Consider the following 26,919-nt stretch of genomic DNA (forward strand, 5'->3'; position numbering starts at 1 on the left):
CGGCTGGTCGTTTTCGAGTGCTCCAATCCTCTTAATCGGATCTGCGAGATCCGGGAGCGTCTTCGAAACTCCTGCACCCACTGCTCAGCACAGCGGGATCAATGCGGTACCTAAACGCGGCGGCGTCCGGTCCTCTGGCACGCGCTCCCACTTCGAAGTCGGAGCGCCTCACAGTGCTACTTACGAGTCAGAGGACGGCGCGATCCGAAAGTCTGAGAGCGCTCTGAAAGAGCTCGCCGAATGTACTTAGAGCGCCTGACTTCGACCAGCCGAATGGGCATCACCTTTTCAGGGCGCTCCAAAAGGCTGCAAATCGACTGGCCGGATATAGCATTAGATTTTAGATTAGCTTTATGCTACGCGTATTTTATCAAGAGATGCATGTTTCAAAAAACAAAAAAAAAAAAAACTTTTTTTTGACAATTAAATATTGTAAGAACTAGTTCACGCAGCGCATGGATAATGCACACAACTTATCAAGGCACTGACTGTTTGAGGAGCTCGCACAGGTGGTGAGAGTTTTGCGTTAGGGCGTGCGTGGTGGGCGCACAGCTCATCGTTTTGGGATAAAATGCTGCGTTGTTGATGGCGTCTGAGCGTTCTCTAGAGCACCGAGAATCGCTCCGTGTCTCGGTGCAGTGTACGTTGGTAATCGTGTGCAATCGTAAAAAAGTGAAGAAAAAAAAAAAAGAAAGTTCCTTGTTTTAGCGTGTAATTGTCGGAGGCCGTGAGTTTTCATTTGCCGCGGGACTCTCGGGGTTGGAAAACGCGTTATCGTCGACACCACATGGCATGACGCTTCTTCCTCGACAATGCACGCGGGATTAGCGTCACGCGCTGGACAACTAAGAGCAGCCCAATTCCTGCCGCGAACGTTCACCCATCACCGGGAGCCAAGGTTGCCGCAGCTGTGACGTAGAGGCCACGGTGTGCGTAGGGCCAACGGATGATGTATAGAAGGAGCGGCACCGGGCAGTACAAACTTTCGCAGTTTTCGCCTGGGGCTGGGCATCTGGCTATCGGCATTTTAATTACAGCCAACCTGGCCCGAGGCTCCCGCCTTCCCCCTTCCCCATCCTAAACCCAGCGGCGTACAAGGTTGAGAAGAGACAATACGTTGCTTAATGAAATGCGAAGCTTCTCAAGTTGCGATATGTCTTGTTCTTTTTTTCTTTTTTTTTTTTACCTCTCACAACTTTTGAGCACGCCGTTGGCACGTGGACATCTACGTCTTTCGTGTCATTTAGTGTTTCGAATTATTTTTTTTTTTCTTTCTGCTTCTTAATTCGGACTTGTTATATATCCTCGGAAGCTTTACGTTGGAGACGGGGCTCGAGGTCGTCGTTGGGGTGTTTCATCACGGCTTCTTGCTGAGAATTCTTATCGTTTATGGCCTGTTTCTTTCGTTTTTTTCTTTTTTGTTCACTCGCCAATTTCCACGCCTATCTTTCTCACTAGTCTGTACCTCCCTCGCTCTCTCGCCTCTCTGTGCTTTTTTGTACTTGTCACTTTTTCTTCTTCCGACGACTGTAATCACTGCGGTTTGCTGTCGCTCTTTCCCTACATCTATACTCGCCTGAATGCCTCTCTCTCTCCACCACATATTTATACGAAACCTAAACCACAAAGACATAAAAACGATGGGGGGAGGTTGTAAGAGAGCGAGCGAGAGAGAGAGAGAGAACGGCTGGCGATTGATGGCGAAAGAACGGCGTTTCTCGTGAAATAGAGAGAGTGCGTGTGTAGTTTGATACGGTCTGGCGCGACACTTCGATTCAGCGGGCTTCCTCGGCGGCACATGTTCGGTCCCGTTCATTGGCTCATTCCGTCGGCGTCGAGGAAAGGAGAGAGATCGCAACGCCGGATGAACTCCGAGACGCGCCACGCTCCACGCGGTGTGCATTGTACGCCGGCACGGCGCCGACTCGGCCGTCCTTCCTGCAGCTGTTCAAGTCAGGTGCGTCCGCGGACCTGCGACTCATCCCGCGTTTAACCCGATTTTCAGCTGCTCTCCTTCAGTCGCCTTTAAACCCGTTATATATATATATATATATATATATATATATATATATATATATATATATATATATATATATATATCTTTTTTTTTTAATTGTTCCATTTTGTCACGTAGAGTTCGATGAAGTGTAGTTTTCTTTCGGGTTCCAACCTATAGCTAAAAGATCTTATTTTGAGTCCTCTTTCCTGTATGTTTTGAACGTTCGTGCTCCCTCAAATAACGTGGTGTTCCTGTTTCCACCCCCCCCCCTTTTTTTTTATCTTTTTTTTCTAAGATATACTTTACTATTTTCTTCTGGCTTCCTCGGTATTTCGTGTGTGCTTTGTTGAAACTCTGCGGTTTGTCGATTGCCTATATCTTACGATGTTTTCCAGTTTTCTCACGGTAAAGTGAGTTGTGTCATTGTAATTTTGGGTTTATAATATTGTATGTTTTTGTTTCAACGCACGGCATATTTACAAAAAAAAAAATATGTTTAGAAACTTGATTAGTGAATATATTATAAGCGTAGTGCGTAAATTTGTAATATATATATATATATAAATTTTTTTTTTTTTTTGGGGGGGGGGGGGGGAGGGTGAGGGTGGGGGGGTATTTTAGATGAGTATTACGGCTCATCGTGCTTTAACTTATGTTTAAACACCGCCTTCGTACACCTCCGACATACATGTTTGTTTCGACTTTTTGTTTTTAAACTGTTCATTCCTTCATTCATTCATTCATTTGTTTATTTTTTGTGCTCATGAACAGCTTGACGCCTTGGTAATGATGCACAACAAAATGGCAGAATTATATTACACAATTTTGTCATAGTATCATAGGCAATATAGTGTGCGTGTGTGTGTGTATGATAGAGAGAGTGAGTGAGACAGACAGACAGACAGACAGACATAGGGACACGAAATGTTATAATTGAAGCGATAACATTTTATTTGCCAAGGGTGAGATGAAGCCAGGGACATTTCATAGCAGTGAAGTGATCTATCAGCTTATCTACATCGGGCTGATCACTCTCTAGAAGCTTCCACGTGGCTGTTAGGATTATATTATTTAAATGCATATTCGCTTTCTTCCTTTACAAAAAAAAAATATCAAGTTTCAATTGAGTTTCTAATGTATTCTATAAGAATACATTAGAACCTCAATTGAAACTTGTTGATAATTTTTGTGAGGGTTTGGAAAGGAAAGCGAACGGGAGAGGCGTGGCGTTCGTTCCTTTTAAAATGTAGACTTGTGTGTCAAGGTCTGCTGGGCGTCTGAGGGCAGAATAACGGTTTTCAGGGCCGCTTCTCCGTCTATACCCGACGCGATCTACTCGATCCTACCATTTAGATACTCGTCTCTAAATCTTAGACGTGGATATGTCCGCTCTTTTTGTCGCGCCCAAACTTTCTTTCTACGCTCATAAAAAAAAAAAAAAATTGTAAAGGATTTTTTTAGGGGTTCTTCGGCTTGTCCATATTTTGCACCCTAAAAAGTTCTCTTGAGCAGCCCCTAAAAGGGCTCTTCGTGAAAAAACCTATAAGAAGTTCTTGTCACCTTTTTTTTTTTTTTTTTTTTTTTTTTTTTTTTTTGAGATGCGGAAGAGTTCTTCGCCGCTCAGTTGCCTTCTATAGTGCGCCTGGGGGGCGGTAGTGCTTGAGGCGAAACCGTTTTTTCACAAGCTAAAAAAGTTTCCGGGGCGACGAATGACTCTATGTCTGCGTCGATACCGGGCCACCAGAGGTAGCTCCGTGCGCATGTCTTCATTGCTATAATTCCACGGTGCCCCGCGTGAATCAACGTCAACGCGTCCGTCCTCAGCCGCGTGGGGATCACAATGCGTGCCCCCCATGTCACACAATTTCGGTGTGTCGACAGTTCTGCCGCCTTTTTTGTGTAAGGTGCGAACTCTGGTGATTTGAGTCGATGAAGAGTGCCCTTTTGAATTGCTTCTAACACTTCAACCAGCACAGTGTCCTTTGCTGTCGCTTCTGCTACCTGTTGCGCTGACAGAGGAGGCCGTGACAATCCTTCAAACATCAAGATGTCGCCAGGTGGATTCAATTCGTCTTCTGTGTGTGGTAACGGAAGCCGACTGAGAGCGTCTGCGTTCTGGTGACGATTTCCTGGCCTGTATTTCAGGTCGTAGTGGTAGGCTGCCAGTTTCACGCACCATCTAGTCATCCTTGGTGATAATACTTGTGGAACAGGCTTGTTGGAGCCGATGATACCTAGCAAAGGCTGATGGTCTGTGAATATGGTCACGGACCTCCCAGCTATGTATTGATGGAAGTGGTGAACTCCGTACACGATAGCGAGGCCTTCACGATCCAGTTGCGAATAGTTCCGCTCGGCACTGCCTAGCGTTCTGGATGCAAAAGCGATCGGAGCCTCCCGCCCATCAGCATCTTGCTGTGCAAGTACGGCTCCCACTCCATATGGTGAGGCGTCGCAAGACAACACTAGAGGTCGTTTTCCATCATAGTGTGCGAGCACAGTGTAGTTGGCCACTAGATCTTTCAGCTTTTTGAAAGCCTTTCGGTGTGTTTCTTCCCACCTCCACTCTTTGTTCTGTTCAAGTAGTTCGTACAGTTCCTTCGCGATTGTCGCGCGATCCTTTAAAAACCTGTCGTAAAACGCCAGGAGGCCTAAAAAGGACTGTAACTGCGTCTTGTTCTCTGGTTCCGGGGCTTCGACTACTGCTTGGATCTTGTCCTGGGTTGGATGAATTCCTTCGGCGTTTATGCGGTGACCTAAGAATTTGACCTCCTTCACGCCGAAGAAGCACTTGCTTTGCTTGAGCTTCAGCCCTGCCTTTTCCAGTCGTGAGAGTACCTCATCCAGCCGACGCGCGTGCTCACTTGGAGTTGTTCCGCTGATGATTATATCGTCAAGGTAAACGCTAACTCCCGGAATGGCCGCGAGTGTGGTTTCCATGACTCGTTGAAATATCGCCGGAGCGGCCGCGATTCCGAAAGGTAGTCGCTTCACTCTGTAGAGCCCCTTGATCGTGTTGATCGTCAGTATTTCGGCGGTCGTATCCGTTACTCGCAGCTGCTGATACGCTTGCGCGAGATCAAGGGTCGAAAAGACAGTTCCTCCTTGAAGGTTTGATAGAGCCTCCGTCGGTGTCGGGAGCGGGTAGGATGCCGGCTTTGCTGCGTCGTTCACGGTACTGCGGTAATCCCCGCAGAGCCTCACGGATCCATCTTTCTTCCTGACAACCACGACAGGCGTTGCCCACGCGGAGTGTTGAACCGGCTCTATAATGCCTTGCTTCTGCAATGCTAGCAATTCGCATTCAACTACTGGCCGTAGTGCAAATGGTACTTGTCGGGCTTTAAGGAACTTGGGTGTTGCTGTTTCTTTCATCTCCAAGTGTACCGTTGGTCCGATGTACCCTGTGATCTCAGGCTTGAAGACCTCACTGTGCGCGCTGAGCACCGTTGTGATAGTACGGTCTTGCTCAATGTGGTGAATACCACTGAGTCGAATCTGCAGTGCTGAAAACCAGTTGCGTCCCATCAGGTTGCATCCTGTTCCGGTTGTGACTAGGAGTGGCAGGATATAGTCCTTAGACTTATGCTTTACGTGTACCTGCGCTGAACCGAGAACTCGGAGTCCTTCACCGGTCCACGTCTGCAGCGTCATATCCTCTTTCTGTAACGGAGGTGGCTTGTTTGGCCATGTTCGCCTGTAGGTCTCTTGACTGATGACCGTGACTGCTGCACCAGAGTCAACTTCAAATTCTAGTGCTCTTCCTTCTACTTTAAGCGTTATGAGGTACTTGGGAACCACGACGCTGGCACGAACAGCGTTAAGTTCCTGCATGTCAAAATCACTTACTGACTGATCAGTCTCGTTTTGGTCATCGCTCACCAGGTTGGTCGAGCGTTGTGCAGCTCCGGATCGAGCCTTCATTCGGCAAGCCTTCTCAATGTGACCCGTCTTTCTGCAAAATCGGCACGATGTTTTGCGAAATCGACAGGTTTGTGCGCTGTGTTGCTCATTGCAGCGGTAACACGGCGTCTCCGGCTGACCACTGGAAGTGGTGGCTGCCCGGTTCGTAGTTCTACACATTTTGTTGAGGTCTGGTTTGGGGAGTTTCAGCTCCTGTTGTTGTTGCACTGCACTCTCAAGTCTGATGGCAATATCGTAAGCTTGCTTGAATGTGAGTTTTTGTTCTGCAAAAAGACGTTGTTGAATACGCTCATCTTGAACTCCGCAGACGAAGCGGTCCCGAAGCATCACGTCCAGCGGCAGCATCGTTGGATTGGAAGCCAATATACCTCCGGAGCTCGACGACCCCGCTGACGCTGTGCCGCCGGCACTCGACGAACCCGCTGTCGTCGTTGGCGATGTAGCTGTCGTCAACAAGCCAAAGTTACAGTCAGTTGCCAATTTCTTAAGTGCTGCCACGTAGCAAGCAATTGACTCCCCTGGATGTTGATCACGCCTCTGAAATTTGCTTCGACAGAAGAGTTCGGATGGTCTTGGATCGTAATGGTCCCCTAGCAAGGACATAATTTCGTTGAAAGAAACTTCTCCTGGCTTGTGGGGTGCAACTAGCGCTCGAACTGTGTTGTAGGTCTCTGCGCCGCATAAAGTCAGCAGTAGCGCCCTCTTCTTTCCGGCGTCTTGCACATCGTTCGCCTGGAAGTAGAAGTCCAAGCGCTCCGCCCAGGCCGACCACGCAGTACCGTCGAACTCTTCGACCTTGCCTTGCAGCGCTGACATCGTTCAAACGATGCAAGTCTTCCCTTTTGCGGTTCTGGTCCGCCTTCGTCGCCAATGTTAAGTGCTGAGTAATCAGGAGTCGCTTACGGTAAGCACAACGAGTAGCTTTACTCTGCGATCGTGATGGCGGCGTGACCGAATGTGCCTGCATGCGCAGGCACGTACACTGTCTGATGTCGCTGAAGAAGACGAGGGGCGTGTTCTTCTTTTTCCATGTTATGCCGGACATAACAGATATACTTTACTATTTTCTTCTGGCTTCCTCGGTATTTCGTGTGTGCTTTGTTGAAACTCTGCGGTTTGTCGATTGCCTATATCTTACGATGTTTTCCAGTTTTCTCACGGTAAAGTGAGTTGTGTCATTGTAATTTTGGGTTTATAATATTGTATGTTTTTGTTTCAACGCACGGCATATTTACAAAAAAAAAAATATGTTTAGAAACTTGATTAGTGAATATATTATAAGCGTAGTGCGTAAATTTGTAATATATATATATATATAAATTTTTTTTTTTTTTTTTGGGGGGGGGGGGAGGGTGGGGGTGGGGGGGTATTTTAGATGAGTATTACGGCTCATCGTGCTTTAACTTATGTTTAAACACCGCCTTCGTACACCTCCGACATACATGTTTGTTTCGACTTTTTGTTTTTAAACTGTTCATTCCTTCATTCATTCATTCATTTGTTTATTTTTTGTGCTCATGAACAGCTTGACGCCTTGGTAATGATGCACAACAAAATGGCAGAATTATATTACACAATTTTGTCATAGTATCATAGGCAATATAGTGTGCGTGTGTGTGTGTATGATAGAGAGAGTGAGTGAGACAGACAGACAGACAGACAGACATAGGGACACGAAATGTTATAATTGAAGCGATAACATTTTATTTGCCAAGGGTGAGATGAAGCCAGGGACATTTCATAGCAGTGAAGTGATCTATCAGCTTATCTACATCGGGCTGATCACTCTCTAGAAGCTTCCACGTGGCTGTTAGGATTATATTATTTAAATGCATATTCGCTTTCTTCCTTTACAAAAAAAAAATATCAAGTTTCAATTGAGTTTCTAATGTATTCTATAAGAATACATTAGAACCTCAATTGAAACTTGTTGATAATTTTTGTGAGGGTTTGGAAAGGAAAGCGAACGGGAGAGGCGTGGCGTTCGTTCCTTTTAAAATGTAGACTTGTGTGTCAAGGTCTGCTGGGCGTCTGAGGGCAGAATAACGGTTTTCAGGGCCGCTTCTCCGTCTATACCCGACGCGATCTACTCGATCCTACCATTTAGATACTCGTCTCTAAATCTTAGACGTGGATATGTCCGCTCTTTTTGTCGCGCCCAAACTTTCTTTCTACGCTCATAAAAAAAAAAAAAAATTGTAAAGGATTTTTTAGGGGTTCTTCGGCTTGTCCATATTTTGCACCCTAAAAAGTTCTCTTGAGCAGCCCCTAAAAGGGCTCTTCGTGAAAAAACCTATAAGAAGTTCTTGTCACCTTTTTTTTTTTTTTTTTTTTTTTTTTTTTTTTTTTTTTTGAGATGCGGAAGAGTTCTTCGCCGCTCAGTTGCCTTCTATAGTGCGCCTGGGGGGCGGTAGTGCTTGAGGCGAAACCGTTTTTTCACAAGCTAAAAAAGTTTCCGGGGCGTCGCAGAACCTTTCAAGAACGGATTTTTTTTTTTTTTTTTTTTTACTGTATAGTTTACCCTACCAGCCTCTGCTACATTCGCGCTGTTTTCAGAATCAAATAATAAAGAAAAAATATTGTCCTTCCTTTTTTACTTTTATTTAAAATCGTTGTTTTTTAAAGAAAATACGCGAAAACTTTGAGCTATTTTTTTAAACGGAATTGCGCAATTTTTGTGAACTCTATTTATGTCAGCACATGTTTTCACGCAATATTTCCTTCACCAAAAAAAAAAAAAAAAATTGGAAGTGGCTTTGTTTAACTTTGAGCAAGTTTCTAAAGTTTCGTATACCTTCGTGACTATATCAGAGCTGAAGTTCAGTTGTTCTGTAACTGCGCGAAAATGCACACGTAACGGTAATTTTGTTACTGCCGCACCTGACGGAGCGAGCGGCATCGTCTCAGTTCTCGCGACCGTTACTTTGCGCATCTTACTTAATTGGCGTGCGCTTTAATTTTCATCAATATTGGCATTCGAATGCTCTACTTGTGGACACCCATCTGCGACAGCATAGTCGAAGCTAAGGGCACTCGCTCGCTTGCATACGGATTCCCTCATCCTCCGAGCTTTGACGCAGCTTTTCTGCTACATTTTTTTCTACTTCGCAGCTTGTGCTGTCAGTTGGGGCTTAGGTTAGAGCTTGCTTTTGCGGTAGCGTTTCTTTTTAATCGTTACGAGCAGAGCATAACCGTTTATAGCACAAACACACGCACACACACACACAGGTGATCGTCGCTCCACTCTCGACATGTTTTTACACTTTTTGTTTCATTCGTCTGGTATACTTCCTGCCACGTGCAAACGTTCTTTTTATAGTTTTAATAGCAAAAAAAAGTGTCGGCTGTGAGGAATTTTTTTTTTTTCGTGTGACACGATTGTTTTTTTTTTTTTTTTTTTTTTTTTTTTTTTTTTAGGATAGCTGAAACTAGAGTAACTGCAAACAGAGCCTACACAGTCACTCTAGCTGACACCTCACGTGACGCTGTATCGCAATTCTTGCGCCGCACGAGGTTTCATAGTCTGTATTCACGAGGTCGGCTTGTTACCTGACCTTCAGCCTCGTGAATGGAGTTTGTGGTGTGCGTGCGAGAGCAAGGTAAATGCTGACACCGGAGAGCCGTGTTCACGCTGTTGATCAGGTCGTCAGGCGGCGGCGATGTTTCCTTGAAGTCTCTCTCGTCCAAGTCCAATACATTACACTTGGGATATTGTTGAAGGAAAAAAGAAAACATCTTGCTTCTCGCAAACCAAAAAAGAAAAAGCCTGATACGGGCTTGCTTGACTGCAGCTTCATCGCTCTTGTTCATATATGTCCTCGGCTGTACTCTTGATTTGATACGCACTCCCCCCCCTAGCAGGCACATAGCCAGGATTTTGTTTCGGGGGGGGGGGGGGGGGGGGGGGCGCCCTTGACAAAATGTTGTATGAGGGGGAGGGGGGTGAGAAGGTCCCAGCAAAATGGAAGATTTCGGGGGGGGGGGGGGGGGAATGGCGGGTTACATGGGCCCCCCCTGGCTACGTGCCTGCCCCCCCCCCATAGTATGTATGTATATATATATATATATATTTTGTCGGGTAGATGTTATTGGAAAGCTTGTGAATTCAAGTAGATTAGTAGGCGATTCAGTAACGCCGTGGGCGCTTATCTTTGCGAACTTGGCGAACGATCGCGAAAATTTGGCTTCCAGAAGGAAGAAAAAAAAAAGTAAAATTCTCTTGTTGGATGAAAGGAGTCCAGCTAGCGGCCGCGCGCGAGCTGGGCTCTTTGGCAAGCGGCTGAAAGAGTGTGCGCCAAGGAAACCAACTGTTGAGGGGCTGCTGCTAGACATCTCTTTGGGGCTGAACCATTCCACCGACTCAAAAAGAAAAAAAAAAAAAAAAAAAAACGCTGTAGCTTGTGACAAAAACAATTCAACGGCGCGTGCTTCCAAGCGAGAAAAGCGCGCGTCAAACGCCAAAAACTGCCAGATATATTTCTAGCTTTTTTTTTTTTCTCTCCCTTCCTCGTAACTTACCATGAACACGGTCTTCATTGTATACTTCCTATTGGTGTTATTTCGTACAAAAACAAATAAAAAATAAAAAAAAACTGGGACGCAATGTGTTCTTGAGGCGAGATCGGACTCGGACGAAGATCGGAAAAGAAGGGCGCGCGCGCGGGCGATATCGCGAACGAGAGGAGGTCAGGGAACCGGTGGTCTCTCCCAGCGGTTTCGTCACTGAGGGAAATCAGGCAGGCCGGAGACAACTTGGGATCCGTTTTCTCTCAAAGGGGGCACTGCCTTTTCCTGTGTAGGTTGTTCGAGCCAGCTGGCATGCGTAAGCTGCCGCGTCGAGCGCCCTAATCGGTGTCGTTGCCCACCGGAAGTTGCGTGCCTAGACAGCGATGACTAAAGAGTATACGTAGGGGCCTTAGCGATAGCACGAACGGGAATTTTGTTTCCTCGTGGGTCGGAGTCGAAAAGACGTTCGCCTAAAAATATTGCACCGGCAAATGAATCTCGAATCTTTTTGACTGATCGGCGGAACATCTGTCGAGACGGACAATTTGATCGTTCGATCGGCGTATGTAATAATATTGTTTCCGATAGCTTGCTAACTGCTACGCCGGATTTGATTGGAATGTAGCAGACGCTGGGGCATGATAACGCTTCCTTTTCCTAGGCGCGTGATCAGAAAGGCTCTCAGACAACCAAAGAAATGCTGCACTTCGCCTCGCTTTCGCGCACCGCCGTTTTCTTATTGACGTCAGTTTTCACCGATTTTACGTGCTAGATTCGCGAAAACTTATAATAAACACCGATTAAAGTGGATTTTATGCGAGCGAAATAAATGCCGATGTATTGCGCCGAATCGTATCGGAAAGAAACACCGAAATCCAGAAACCCTGTGCTCCGTTTTGATACTCAGTTTGCAGCGCCGTCAAAAAGCTGTTGGCGCGAGCATGCGGTTTGATTTTGCGGTTCGTTTGCACGCGCTCTCGTGTAAATGAGGCGCTAAATCAAGCTGCGCGCTCGCGCCAGTAGCTTTGACAGCGTTGTATACGGCATATCAAACGGAGGAGAGTTATTACGGGCCATTATTGTTACTGGCGCACCTCTCTCTCTCCTCGCCCACGCGTGCGCGTAAATGTATACACACGCATACGCGAACATGTGTAAAGTGTACGGTATAAATTGGAAACACAGAGGAATATAAATAATATACGCAATCTGGCACAGCTACAAATAAGAGAATTGAAGTATACTACAAGACAAGTACCCACACCTCGTTTAAACTACAGAAAAGAATGCCTGCGTGATACAAAAACACAGTTAGAGCGCAGTCGAGCTCGTGTAGGTTTACCATTTTTTTTAGACCACCTGAGACTGAGTGGAAGAAATAGCACGACGTCTCAAACACAGCTAACAGTTATACACTTCCGTCATTATTAAACGCTTATCAGCTTATGCATTCTGATTTATTCGCCTGTAAATACAGTGAACTCCGTGCATTGTCTGTAACCATGGGAGTATGATTTTTGTTTTGTATGCCTGTATACCTCTGCGTTTTCGTGGTCATTATCCTTTTATGCATGTTCATTCTTCCCACCGTATAGTGCTGCTTAGTTGCCATTAATACAGGGACGGTGGGCTCGTCGAGCTGCTAAGCGCAGCTTTTTTTCCACAGCCCCTCCATCTGTATTTTTACAAGGTGGAAATAAACTCATTTGATGTATATAGTATACGTAGGGTTCCGCGTTTTCGGTTTCTATTTTTTCAAAATTCGGCGTACTTTTTTCGGTGTTTATTTTAAAAATGAATTTTCGTTTTTTTTTTTCGGCGTATACCTATGTCCAAAAAGATTATCCTTTTTTTTTTTTCGGCGAATATAAAATAAACACCAACGGACACTGGATCAGATGATCCTTGTACGTAGCTCTGATATTTGTGATCACTCAAAGAATAACGGCACAGATACATTGAAAGAGAAATGGACACTTTATTTGGCAAATGTGTGCAATTATAAAAGAAACAAGAAAAAAAAAAAGAAGTACAAACAAGTCAGATATGAAGCCTATGCCCAAAAAAAAACAAACATGAAACTTCACCTTCTGTACATCAGGATTATGTGATCTTATTATCGTACACGCACATGTACTTTCCCAGGTTCTCCTCCTTGATCCGCACTCTTTCTTTCCCGTTAATATGACCCTGAGCTTCGAGAATGCCCTCTCAACGCTAACACTGGACACTGGCAGGCTGAGGAGATGAACCGCTGCCTGAGCCGAAATCGGACAATCAACCAATTGTGACCGCCAAAAGAGACACGGTGCGACGTTTTGAGGCACAACACAGCATGCAGAGCTAGCATCAAGTCAGTCTTCCTTACAACGAGTTTGAAAACACGTTCGTGCGTGGCGAAGTCATGGGACATTTCGGAATTCACGTTCCGATCGATGATGCGCACATTAAACCAAAACGTTGTGATACCATTCCTGTATCCCATACATCCGGACACGTTTCGATAGACACTGTAGTTCCACTTTTTCGCCACGGCTCTGCGGTGCGTCTGACCTTTTCCGGTTAAAACTGAATTTTAGAAAATGGATTCGACGATCTTTTATCGGTTTAAATCGAAAATGCTGAACCTAAAAACTGTCCTTTTTTGGTTAAAACCGAATTTCCAAAAATGGATTCGGCGTACTTTTATCGGTTTTTATCGGTTTAAACCGAAAACTCCGAACCCTAAGTATACGGTTTGTTTATCTGGCGGCGGTCTTGTTTTGGTGACTAATACGTTTATATAGTGCAGACTGGGTACAGGTGTGTCGGGGAGCGGCTTCGCTATACATTATAGCCGTTCTTGTCTCCTGTCTCCATCGGTACTGGAAGCTGGTTTGGGGCTTTGACGGTCCAAAGGAAGTCTGGCGTGAACCGCGAGATAAGGAGAACCATGCGCGTCCTTCGCTATCGGAGTTATTCATGAATCGCGAAAGGGCGGAGGCCCTGTTTTGTCCGCGCTCCCTTTGTGACGAGCGTCCCGTTCTCGTTGCAGAAAGCCAGACCGGCTTCTGCCAGCATGGCCGAATACAGGGAAGTCGTCGTTGTGGGTGAGTATGCCCTACACTTACCGGGCTTCGACCCTCTCACGCACTTCATCGTCCGCCGCTTGGATTCGACTTGCGTATCGGTGGTGCAGTGTTGTGTAACGAGCTTATTTGAAGGCGGCGAAACGCGCTAACTTGCGCACGCACGGAAAAAGAAATTGATTTTGATTAGATCAAATGTGCATATTCTGCATTGACTCGAGAGAAAGCTTGTTACAATGGTAGACGTTAATGTCAATTGAAAGTCGTTTTCAGCACCCTAGCCCCGACCCCTTAATTTTTCGGAGACTCAAAGGATCGCATACTATACGAATCTCGGGCTATATAGTAACGCGAGTCTTGCAGCGTCCGTGGCCGTCTTTCCTGCAGAATGCTATTTCTACAGGTGCCCCTCATATATACCTCACACGTGAGATAGCCTTGGGATCGCCACTTAGATTGCCCTTTTCTCGATGTTTGCATGCACCATCGAGATTCCATCTTTAGCAGTTGACATGTTCCGGGTCGGGGATGGAATCGTAGTGGTCAGTTTGACGCGATGCCGGTTCGCCGTGCCATATGTCGCTCGTGGCTATTCTTGCCTTTGGTGATCGAGCGACTCACCCGCGTTCTGGCCGTCTCTTTTCAATGTCCAGGCAACGGCCCCTCGGGGATCACCATGTCCTATCTCCTGGCTGGAAACTGGCCTTACTACGGAGCCTCCAGTCACCACCCTAACCCCTATTTGCATGCCAGGCTTCAAGACAGCCGGGATCTCTCGCTGGTCGAGCAGGTGAGATCGGACGCGCCTGATTCGACGCGAGATATTACATAGATCCGTTGAGTTGCGAGCCGTGTATGCGGCGGTACGTTGCGCGTCGCCCAGACAGTGTAGTCCGGTGGATGGTGCGACTCCATTCGCCCCTGAGCGGACAGCGCGGTGAAAGCTACGTGCTGGCTGGACCAGTCACACGCCTGTCTTTTACCACGTGATGACGCTCCCGCCCTTGCTCACGCGCCCAGAGCGGAGTCAGGGGATGAAAGGGAGGCGGAGTACGGGGCGAATATTTGTTTCTGTTGTTGACGCTGTATGGAAACACAGTGGACTAGGTAGGTTGGCTGCACATTGCCCCTGACTGCCATAACCCCTCAGGGCGCGGAGGAGACGTGTGGTTATTTATTTCGAGCACGTACGTGATTATTTATTCCCAGCACGTACGCCAGAAGCGACACCAGACGTCACGTTCGTGCTTGACGCCTCCGAGGTTCAACTTTGGACTGGTCACTCGTAATACCCACCGATAGGATAGAATAAATGCATGGTGCTGGTCATTACTGGCTCAGCGTCCGCATCTGATTTTTTTTTTTTTCCGTTCCGTGACTGGTAGCTGTTGTCACCCTACATGTTGCCCATTAACAAACGATACGATGGTATGCACATGTCGATTTCTAGGACCTGGAGCTGCTGAGCTCTGGCTTGGAAGGGCGGTCCTGTAACCCAGTGTCGTTGCTTCTGGACTCGCTGATCCACCCGGACGCAGACCTGGGGTCGGACGAGCCGTCGGCCCTCACCTGGGCCCATGACTCTAGCAGGGCCCTGGATCACGTCGTCATCGGCAGTGGGGCTCCGGGAGGAAGTTGGCAGGTTCGTGTTCTCCGAACCTGCCGTACTACGTCCGAAAGAAGGGGTTATGAAACGGGAGCCGTACATATATATCGCAAGCCGACTGCTTCTTATGATATCAGTTAGCAGTTTGTATTAAAACTACTCCGTGAATTCGTTACGGCCTTGAGGCTCGTACAGTGGCTTTCCGGCAACGTATTCTCGTCCTTCCTGTCTTTACGTATAGATTCTCTTCCTCGAATAGAAAGGCTGCTCCAGTGTCGAGGACATGAAGCTGCCGGCAGCCATTTCGACATATCTTTTAACGATAACTTCGCCATAGCGGGTAGTGCGTAATAAATGCCCTTTGACGTGAGGAGGAGTGCTCATGTGGTGTCTTCAGTGAGAAGACCTTGTGGAGTGCGCTCCTTGCGTTTCAAGTCCCGCTCGTGTCCTTGTCTCAGGGTCGTCGTGTGCGCGATATCGTGCGTGGGAGGGGAAAGGACGAGTTGCCTGCCAGACCGGTTGTCCGGGATTTTAGTGCCATTAAAGTTACCCTCTGCGTGCGAACATGACGTCATGACACACCGAGTTCCTCGTCTGGCGTCCCAATGTTCGGCTAATGACAGCAGCGCTTTTTTTTCTTTATATTGTGTGTCCTTCGGCAAACCCGACAACACGGATTATCTGTCTCCTTCCTCTTTATTTCGTTAAGGGCAGGGCAGTCTGCAGAACCGGAACGTCAGCCTAATTAATACATATTCGAAAAGACCTCCCGTGTAAAAAAATTCTTTGTGTTCCTCGCTTCTCGAATGAGAAAGTGCGAAAAAGCATTTCATGGTCCCTTTGACTGCCTGTCCTCACAAAGCAGACATTGTGCGTGCACATATTTTTACGATCTCGTATATAAAGGTCCGTTCACACTCTTACAACCGAGTACGACCGAGAGAGACCAGACCGGTTTTTAAGCCTCTTGCGACGTGTTAGGACCGGATGCGCTGCAGCGGAGCTGGTCCTAAGACGTCGCAAGAGGCTTAAAAACCGGTCTGGTACTCTCTCTCTGTCGTACTCGGTTGCAAAAGTGTGAACGGACCTTAAGGCCTTCGAGCCGTTTCCATTTGCTTTAAAGGGCATTTATGTCGGCCACCAGAAGCGACTCCGCGTCAAAAGACGCGTGCTCAGTGTGGTGTTTGAACAGCGCTTGTCACCGACAGCGGATGGACGGCGGCATCCTGACCATCAGCTTGGGCTCGTGGATGGAGCTGCCTGACCTGACCTTCAAAGAGTGGGACGCGTCCAAGCCTCGCTCGCCACACGGAAGCCCCAACTGCCAGAACCGGGTCTCCGTGCAGCGGGTGGCCCAGTATTACCGCGACTACGTGGACCTCAAGGGGCTGCGGCCCTACTTTCGGAACTACGCCCAGGTCCAGTCCGTCAGGCCCTTCGGCCTGGACCCTGGCATGGCCGGTCACGAGAGTGCCCCGAGCGGCAACAACGACCACGAGCGGCTGTGGGAGGTGTGCGGGGTGGACGTGGAGACCGGCATGTCCTTCTCGTACGTGACGCCGCACGTGGTGATCGCGGCGGGCCACTACGACGCGCCGAGGCTGCTGGGCGTGCCGGGCGAAGACCTGCCCTTCGTGTCCCACGACCTGGGCCAGCTGGAGGTGCTGCTGCGCGACACGCGGACGTCCATCTCCAAGCTGGCCGTGGTCGGCAGCGGACTGTCGGCGGCGGACGCAGTGATCGCAGCCCGGTTTCACGGCGTGGACGTCTGCCACGTGTTCCGCAAGAAGGTGGACGACCCGGAGCTGGTGTTCAACCAGCTCCCGCGGTCCATGTACCCCGAGTACCACAAGGTGCATCGCATGATGTCGGCTGCCGAGCACTACCCCGGCTACAAGGTATACGGCAACTGCCAGGTGCGCTGCATCCGCCCGGATGGAACGATCGAGCTGGACTCTGGCGTCGAGATTACAGACGTGTCGCACGTCCTGGTGCTCATCGGCGCCCACCCGAACCTGAATTTCCTGCCCTGTGGCGGTCGCCGCCTGGGCCTGGCTCCCGGACTGCCCATCGACTGCCGGGCGAACCCCGTGCAGATTGACCCTTACTCGCACGAGACGCTCGCGCTCAAAGGACTCTACGCCTTGGGGCCCCTAGTCGGAGACAACTTCGTGCGGTTTCTACAGGGTGGTGCCCTAGCCGTCACGGCGCACATTTGGAGGAGCGTGGCCGGCTCCGCTTAGACGTCCTCGAAAATGTATCCAGTGATCGGTGCGTTGTTTTGCTGCTAAGCGGCGACTACCGTGACAGCCCGTAGCGTGTCCGTGACTAACGGAGGACGCTTCGGTTAGTTCGGGCGGAGAATCACCATTCCCAATGAGAGCACGTCCTGCCAGCTCGACAATGAAAAAAAAAAAAAAAAATCTACAAAAATCGGACCCTCTTTTGAGAGTTCACGATTCGGCCTTTATTGTAAGCGTCACGCTCTCGCAAGCTGCGGTTCCTTTTTTTTTTTTTTTTTTGTTTCATGACCGTCGACTTTTAAAGCAGCCCTGGGAAAGCGATCAGCACTCTGCTGACCGAAGTGATTTAGGCCCAGTTACTTACGTGGCGCACCAAAACTCACGGTTGAATTGGTAATAAAACAGTTTAGGACTCTCTATTCAACTGACAGTACTCCATCTCACCGTCTGGGTGCAACGTTGTACGCCGCACGACAACGAGCGCATATTGTCCGCCGTTGATCTCCGGTGCTCTCGCTCGTTCCCTAAGAGCCGCGTCGAAGAGGCCTGGCGCCCGCCGGCGCTGTGCGCAGGAAGCATTGGATCGCGTGCACAGACAAAGGCCACCGAGAAGCTCAGTAGTCGGCGTCGCGGCCTCGCTTTGATGGGGTTGCCTTTGGTTTCTTTTGAGCTCTCTGGTTCACAAAACGTCGAGGGCCCTGGTGGATGCCCGCGGCAGGATGACGCTGTTTAGCCAGAAGCTGTTAATCCAGGTGCACTTACGAGGCCACGAGGGGCATTATTTAGGACATCTGGAACAAACACATGTCTCGTATTTATTGTGCTCACTTTGTACATACGGTATTGATAGTCATCTTTACACAATGTCTTGTATATTTTATATGTTTTAGTCATTATTTATTTTGATGTTTTAATAAATTCTTACACCCACTGCTGTGTGGTCTTTTTTTCTTATGTTCCACGCAGTTTACTGTCCACTAGCAAGGTGAAGTACTTTCCTTTTTCTTTTTTTTTTTTTTTTTTTTTTTTTGGGGGGGGGGGTAATCTTTAATAGCTTTTTGCGGGTCTGTGGGCACGTTCAAGCCGATAACTGTCTTCCATAAAACGAAACGAATGAAGGAAATGATTTCGATCAGAGCTAGAACGTTAGCGAAAAAATGTTCGAAGTCCAGGCGAGCTGATGCATATTAATCATGATGTTTGAATCCTGAGCCTGGGAAAGAACTTGAAGAATAAATGAGAAGAAACAGAAGAAAGGCGACGGACAGTGTCTCAAACTCTGCGAACAACATTTCGTACAACGCTTTTCTATCCGTCTCCCAAAGTCGTCACAACGTAAAAAAAAAAAAAAAAAATGTTTTCAAGGTGACCCAATTTCTAAGCCAGTTCGTGCCGAACACACCAAGGCACAAAATTATATATTACCAGGCCTAGAAGGGAACCCAACAAAAACAGTTAACACACACACACGCACACACACATACGTACATACATACATATATATATAAGAGCACTGTAAGATCGCCGGGTTGAAAAAAACTATTTTTAGATTTCAAACAGACAAACCACCGAAACAACAGTAACAATGTTTTTTCGGTGGTTTCATGTTCATGAAAAATATGAAACACGAACTCATCATACAATTTCAGTTACAATTTCAAAAACATTTTACACTGGTTTCCTACGCGTTTCATGTCATTAGACACACTGCAAATCATTTCTGTTCCTGACCAGCCAACTGAACAATTGTTACATTCCTTAATCTGCGGCAGAAGTGGGCGGCGGAGAAAAGCTCACCGGAGAAACGCTCACCGCAGATAAGCTCACCGGAGAAAACCTCACCGCAAAACAAGCAGATGCGGAGAAAAGCTCACCGGCCTTTGAGCAAATACGGAGAAAAGCTCACCATTTTTTTTTTTTTAACTTAGCGGATTTTGCGTTAAACGTGGCAATTTAACACAATTCGCATCCGTCACTTCAAAAATGTGTACTCTTTTTTTTTTTTTGTAATATTCTTGAAGTTTTATGGGCAGATTTACTAATTCCTCAGAAATCAGTAATCACCCATTCTGTATATCAATGAAGCCGCAAGGTATAAAATGAGAACATCGTACACCGGTAAAAAAAGACATTTTATTGACAACTGACAGTGAGCCGTCGAGAGCTCTGTCAAATAAAGATGTTTGTTCTTTGCGAGCTAATATGAATAGCGATGTGTGAACCGTTTCAGCTCCAAATATTGTGTAGTACCTGATCGATAAGTAGTTGTTTCTTGATGTAAATAGTGTCAACTAGGCTGTTTTTTTTTGTTTTTTTTTTTCTGCTAATTTCACTAACAACACTTTAGTTGCGAGAACAGCTTCGTCCTGTCATGTTTGTTGTCTTCACTCCGTCGTCGTCATTTGAGCGCTTTTCATCATGTATAACCTTTACCAACTCGCCCTATTCGCTACCTTACAGAAGACTACTACTTATGGTCACGAGTAACAACGGTGCCAGCGTTAAGCTCTGAAGGTCGTGGGTGGCTCACCGCGTAGAAGGGCACTATCACACAAAGGGAACGAGAGGAAACACCAGCACGAACGGCTAGAAAACGTGCATGTCCGTAGAAGAAAGAAGCCTAAATATCCTATACTGACCGTTTTATCCTGTTTTCAAAGGTAACAAAAGCTTCAAAGAGAATTTCAGGCACCGCGTTGTTGCGCATGCACTTTCGGATTTTCGGCATTTACAGTTTTGCTTTTTAGGTTTTAGGCGGACATTACTAAGTTTTCAAACTTTTTCCTGTTCTTCAAGTTCATAAAGATTTCAGTTAGGCTTTCGTTACCTAGAAAACACTGGCCCGCAATTATTAATTTGGGAGCAATATATCCAACAAGCTTAACAAATAATACAAAAAAGGACATTTTTTTACAAAGATAACAAAGTTTAACGACAATAAATTGATATATTTTACGCATGATCCATCAGCCTCCATATGAAAAGAAGACAAAAAGAATCGGTGAGCTCTCCGCATACGCTCAATGGCCGGTGAGCTTTTCTCCGCGTCCGCCGGTTTTGCGGTGAGCTTTTCTCCGGTGAGCTTATCTCCGGTGAGCTTTTCTCCGGTGAGCTTTTCTCCGGGATTCAGCAGAAGTTGGGAGTAGTGCCTCTAGAAAATTTTCTTAAGAAACTCGGAAGAACTGATTGGCATCTTGACCGATAGTCATAGAAGGCATTGTTCGGTGATGTCCTTGGGCATCAAGGATTTGCAGGGTCGTCGAGATCAATCCGGAAAATTCACCATATTCAGGAAAACACACACACGCAAAGATAAAATGAATATTTACCGTTTTCTGCGCTTTGTTCGGCCTGCCGTAACGTCTTCCCGGCTGACATATCATCTGAACGTCTTGGCATTGCTGTAAACTTGCATCTTTTAGCCATACCACGCAATAATTTGCTTAGGTGACTTTCCGGCGCGAAGCGATTCAAGTATTGCTGCCCTTCGGTCGTATTCCCTGCTTATTTTTGAGCAAGTCGCGAATGGTTTAGCTTGCGATGGTCCGGCCGTCGAATCACGTAGCCGCAGAAGCGCAATACGACCGCTTAGCTTCACTCTATTGATGACGGACCAAATCTAGAAAAAGTCCGGATTTATCTCCGACGACCCTGTATACTATTCCCTCGAGAAGAAGAGGTTGATGAACGCGGTAAGGGAGGTTCTGGATGGAGTTCAATTGAGTTGAGTTTCAATCTGGATCGGGGGTGTCGGTGGATGGTTTTCTCACGTTAGTGGATCTGTATTCACAATGGGCGGTGGAGAAAAGCTCACCGGAGAAAAGCTCACCGCAAAACCGGCAGATGCGGTGAAAAGCTCACCGGCCTTTGAGCGGATGCGGAGAAAGGCTCACCGATCTTTTCAACTTAGCAGATTCTGCAATTGGCAATTGAACACAATTCGGATTCGGCACTTCATCAAAAATATGTCCTCTTTTTTGTAATATTACGTAATGTAATAATAAAATTTACAATCGACGGTTTTACAGTTGGAAGGTCAACAATATGTACAAAAAAAGGGGGTGCATTGGTTCTTCTGTCGCGCCAATTTTAGCTGAGATTTATCTTAAAGGGACACTGGCAGGGTATTTATGATCGCCAAGGTTTTTATTTGCACGTGACATATGAGAGCCCAACTACCCAAACAGAATTTGCGGCTCGAAATTCGTTTTCTTTCCGCTTGAAAACCGCCGATCGAGAACTGGCCGGTTTGAGCCGTGCTCACTCTCTTCTCCGTGGTCACGCGCCGTTTTCTGTGGTTTAGACACCACCACCAAAGATAATCAAAGACGTGGGTCATCAAAAGCACACACTCAATATTATAAATAAATAAAAAAAATATGATACCCATTTTTTCTGGCTTATAAAAAGCTGCAAATTACGTAGATTAAAGAAAGAAAAAAAAAGTTTCACAGAGAACCGGAAGCACTCTGTGCATTCTCTGCGTAATTCTCAACATGGGCGTCGTATCGCGGGAGTCGGGAGCTGGACGGCTGAACGAGGCGGACTAGGCGACGGCGGCGGACGACGGGCGTGGGGCCTCCACTTCTGAACTCTTCTCCGCGGTACCGGCGAATCTGTCTAGCTTCGAAAGAGAAATCTTGTACCGATCAAAACAATTCGGATAATGGAGTTAATGCACAGGTGCGAGCGAGCTGGACAAGAATGATGATGATAATCCTTGGAGAAGGGGAACAAGGGGGGACAAGGGACAAACACAAATCACCAAACACAGCTAGGTGACTGGTGCGACGCGGCCGAAAAGATCCGCCTGGTCCTGGCATCGGACCTGGAACTCTTGGTTAGCTCAGTTGATAGAGCGCTCCACTAAAAATGGAGAGCTCTCCATTTTTAGTGGAGCGCTCTACCAACTGAGCTAACCAAGAGTTTGGCGTCAGTAAAGCAAACAATGAAACGGCAAAGTCAAGCACTTCGTGTTTGACTTTGCCGTTTTCCATGCGATGTGCGTCGTGCGAATTTTTCATCTGCCTCGCACAACCGGCAAAACAAAAAAAAACCAGACAAAATAAGTTATAACCCGGTCGGGTGTAGCCACGTGACTTCCGCAACTCTCTCTTTCTCTACATTTCTTCCTCCACAGTCCAATTTCAATTTCAAGCAGTTGCACTTTTTTTATTTTAGAGCGCAGCTCTTAGGGGCCCGTTCCCGGCTTGAGCGCCGTCGCCGTCGCCGTCGCCGTCGGCGTAACCAAGGTCATCCCAAGGTCACGTGACCCCCAAGGTCACGTGACCCCTTCCAAGGTCATCTCAAGGTCACGTGACCCCACGTGACTCCCAAGGTCACGTGACCCCTCGAGGTCACGTGACTCCTCCCAAGGTCATCTCAAGGTCACGTGACCCCAAGACCCCTCGTGACCCTTTGAAGGTCACGTGACCCCCAAGTCACGTGACCCCTCTGAGGTCACGTGACCCCCGAGGTCACGTGGTCTCCTCCCCAAGGTCACGTGACCCCCAAGGTCACGTGACCCCTCCCAAGGTCATCTCAAGGTCACGTGACCCCAAGGTGACCCCCACGTGACCCCCAGGTCACGTGACCCCTCTGAGGTCACGTGACCCCCCGAGGTCACGTGACCCCCCTCCCCGAAGTCACGTGACACCCCCCCCCCCCCCCGAGGTCACGTGACCGCCCCCCCGGAGCATATTAAAGAATGAGGGGAGGAGGAGGGGTCTACCCTCCCCTCAGTACCCTTCACTCCTCCTCCTCAAGAGCTGCGCTCCCATTCGGCGTTACAGGGATTTGTAAACGGTTTTCACTTTTTTTTTCCTTCATTAAAAATATACGCGATGTTTTAACAAAATCTTGATTAAGTAGTCTTCTAACACCAAAATAAATCGCCTGGTAAAAAAAAAAAAAGAAATTGAGGGTGTCAGTGTCTTATTAACACCTTAGACAAAATAGTGACAAGTTGGATGTAATGTCGCCAAGTGTCGGGTTTGTAATAATGAGATATACACGTTTGATGATGGCTTATCGCAATCCCATGAAAAGTTGGTGAGATCGGCGGCCCCGGAATTGGGCAGTTCACTGAAAAAAAACAGGAGTGCTACAGTTCTGCGAGGTATGTATACGCTTACAGGCATAGGCGGAGAATTTTCGATTTCCCTCTCCCATCCCGTGCGGAGATGCTGCTTCCTAACAGCTTCACAAACGCGCAGGCGCTCAGGCATCGTCAGTTACTTTTTTTTTTTTTTCTTCACGTGAAAACAGGCAACACGTCATCATTGCTCTCAATTCATATATGACATTTTTGTCCAGAGACTATTTACAGGCAAACACGTCATCATTGCTCTCAATTCATATACGACATTTTTGTCCAGAGACTATTTATTTTCTATTAAATACAGCAAAGTAGCTCCAAATGCCATATTCAGAAAATGCAAGAGCAAACGAAACGTCACTGCAGGTCACCTTCGTGCAGATAATCAGTTCGCGAATTAACATTACGCAAGCATGACTCAATTAATTAAACACAATTTGATTTTATTAGCAGAATCAAGGGAAAATGTGCAAGTACACACAATTTCAGCATAAAACATGTGGCCACAGAAGTGTATTTTACGTGAAGGGGAGGGGGGGGAGTAAGAAAATGTAAAAAAAGAAAAAAAATTTAACAAGATTTTACTGTTTCTAGAAGGTTTATTATCGCTACCTAAACCGTGTGTCCATGCATTCATCTAAAACTCCTGTCACGAAGCAATGACATGTTGACCTAATCTGATCCAATAGTCGTAGATATTCGCGTCTCCAGCTCGTTGGTCGCCCTCTCGCGGCGGAAACGGGAAGCGCTCTATAGTGAGGGTCCCCCGATTTTCCTGTTCAGCGGGTACGGCGGAACTGCGCGCGATTATGGCTCGCGAAATGTCATTACCGAACGCAAACAACACTCTTCACTGTCCCAACGTAGTGCTGCAGCCGGTGTGGGATTGTACCTTACTAAAGAGTTTTAGTATTGCGTATAGAAGCAAACGAAAGCGCTGTGCGTTTGCGTTAGAGTTGCGTGCCCCACGTTGTGCGTGCGCCACGTCGTTATGCGCCAATCCAAGACCGCAATTTTCGGCTCCGCGCACGCACTAACGCAAACACAGAGCGCTCGCGTTCGCTCTGCTAAAACTCACAACTGTGTCACCTGCTTCCAACGCCCACGCAACGTGCTGCAGTGAGCAGACGTGCAAGCAGGTAGGCGTTCCTTCGAACTGGAAAGGCTGAGATTGGCAAAACGACGGCGCGTCAAAATGAAAGTAGCTAAATTCTATTAAAAAATAAATAAATAAATCAATAAAACTTTTTTTTTCTTTTTTTTTTGGGGGGGGGGGGGGGGGCATTTGGTCTGGAAGGATTTTTTGGCGGCGAGTTTGTAACACTTGCCGATTGTCAAAAGTCGCAACTTTGATAGCAAAATATTCCTTACCCACAATTAATGTAATTTTACATGGATTTTTCGCATTAGCCAGGATGTTTTGATTGATTTTACACTATTTTTATTTTATAACTTGGCAATTAAAAATGCTGCATTTGGCACCAGTGATTATAATCAGCACTCTTTTGATTGTCATACTTGTGCCAGCGTTTGAAATTAGATCATAAGCGACAAATTATATTAGAGTTTGAAAAATTGCTTATTAAAATATCTGAATTTTAATATTATTATGCCCCCAATTAACGCCACCATCACAAAAATACGCCGTTTAACCATGATAGTCTTTACAGAAAGGTATCATTTTTTTGTTTTTCTTTTTAGCATATGAAAACCTCTGACATCGTTATCAAGATAGACCAACAGTCAAACACTGGATGTAATATAAAGTCCTATGCGTCACGCGTTGCTATAAAAAACACACACTTCAGCTGTCTGACTCGGATTCCGCCTTTGGGTTGTTGTAGTGAGAACAGCGTTTATTAATTTATACGTTTTCTGGACATAATGTAAAAAAATGATTTATTCTGTTATTCATGTGCTGGGAATAATGTTATAGCAATTAATCACCTAAATACCCAAAACCCATTAAAAGGCCCGCAGTTCATTAAGTCACATGCCAATTATCTGAGCGAGAAAAGGTAGCGCACATTAATGATCAAATTAGCAATTGCCCCCCAAAAACTCTAATTGTATAAACAATTGTTCCAAGTTACCAAATGTGTAAGCGAAACACAACCACTGAACACCAATAAGTGCATATATATATATATATATATATATATATATATATATATATATATTGTGGATTAAATTGACTGACCCCGGGATTAAATTGTGTGGCGCTTGGATTAAATTGTATGGCGCTTGGATTGAACTGAGTGACCCCGGGATTAAATTGGTCGTCGCTTGGATTAAAATGAGCGGGAAAACCCGTAGTTGGCCAGGCAGGAGAGCGGCATGGTTTCGGTTTCGGTTGACACGTGGACGAGAGATTATACACAGAGCGTATCTCATGTTTTCTGGTCCAGAAAGCGCCATTTTTAGTCTCTAAACTAACCTAAATGGCCAGACCTCGAAGCTTTCGCACAAGCACGAGACGTATAGCTTGTCTTAACGCATGCTTGTTGTATTTTTGTACTCGAACCTTTTTGTTAGCGTTTCGAGGTATGTCAACGAGCCAGTGCTGGGAATCTCGACGCTGCGAAGCTCGGGGATCTTGCTTGTGTACGAGTCAACAAGCTGTAACAACCAATAAGTATGCATACATCGAGCTCGCACCTTTACATTAGTGTTGCTGGTCAGGTAAGATTGTTTGTTTTGTGCGTCCATAGACAAAAGTTAACTTTTTTGCAATTACTGGTTTTCTTTATACGGCTAAGTATGCGAGGTAAAACTCGGAGGTGCCATTGAAAAGCTCAAATCGAACATACTTCTCGTCTCTTATCTGTACTGACCCGCAGCACTCCACGAAGCGAAGTCCCCACCCGCTTGCATTCCACTAATATTCAACATCGCGTATGGTCATAAAGTTATCCTGCCCAATCATATAGGCACATTCTCACATACAAACCGTTTTAAGAAATTAAAAGTCGAGCACTTGTGTGAAGAATGTCGCACCGTTCGTTCCAAGAAGTCCGCCGGACGGGCGTGAACGTTCTCTATGCGGTGCACCAAACGACCGAAATTATTCAAAGCGCATTTGACGGTTGCTAATGGCCATAATATTTGTTATGTGTTTGCTTTCTTCCTGCCTGAGTATGCCGAGATAATTTCAGGCACATCGTTCAGACCCAGATCTTGGGCCTCAGTAAAAGCTCGTCCAAAAAAGCTTAGCGAGGAATAGGGGACGCTTGTTAGGTCCTCCGTCATAGCTAGCCGATCTCAGTGTTTGCAAAAACATAATCTCCTATCAGCATAAAATTTGAGTGGGGGATATATGATTACACGAGGAAGACATGAGAGTAACTTTTGTGCAGTATTGAGGACGAATTTTTTGCGTTTTCTTAAAAATTAATGCGTCAACGCTGGGCTCAATTTTGATACTCCTGTGAGGATGCGGCTTGCTTCTCGCCCAATGAAGTAACAAGAAGCGGAAG

At 46.6% G+C, this 26,919-nt stretch overlaps 1 protein-coding gene across 4 annotated transcripts in view; it reads left to right on the plus strand.

The window, feature by feature from the left end:
• Positions 1-18,279, plus strand: part of LOC8036832 (oxidative stress-induced growth inhibitor 1) — a 58,884-nt gene extending 40,605 nt beyond the window's left edge. For 3 of the 4 annotated variants that reach the window (XM_029977708.3, XM_029977712.4, XM_029977719.4), the window contains exons 2-5: positions 13,464-13,518; positions 14,151-14,287; positions 14,948-15,139; positions 16,312-18,279. In XM_029977708.3, coding sequence (XP_029833568.1) covers positions 13,464-13,518; positions 14,151-14,287; positions 14,948-15,139; positions 16,312-17,346 — 1,419 coding nt within the window. In that variant the 3' untranslated portion in view covers positions 17,347-18,279. Of the gene's footprint in view, positions 1-1,507; positions 1,958-13,463; positions 13,519-14,150; positions 14,288-14,947; positions 15,140-16,311 lie in introns of those variants that run through there. The other variant, XM_029977703.3, reaches the window with a different exon arrangement.
• Positions 18,280-26,919: the final 8,640 nt, after the last annotated feature.

This window comes from Ixodes scapularis, unplaced genomic scaffold, assembly GCF_016920785.2.
Source record: "Ixodes scapularis isolate PalLabHiFi unplaced genomic scaffold, ASM1692078v2 PGA_scaffold9__187_contigs__length_104089568, whole genome shotgun sequence".
Classification (NCBI taxonomy): domain Eukaryota; kingdom Metazoa; phylum Arthropoda; class Arachnida; order Ixodida; family Ixodidae; genus Ixodes; species Ixodes scapularis.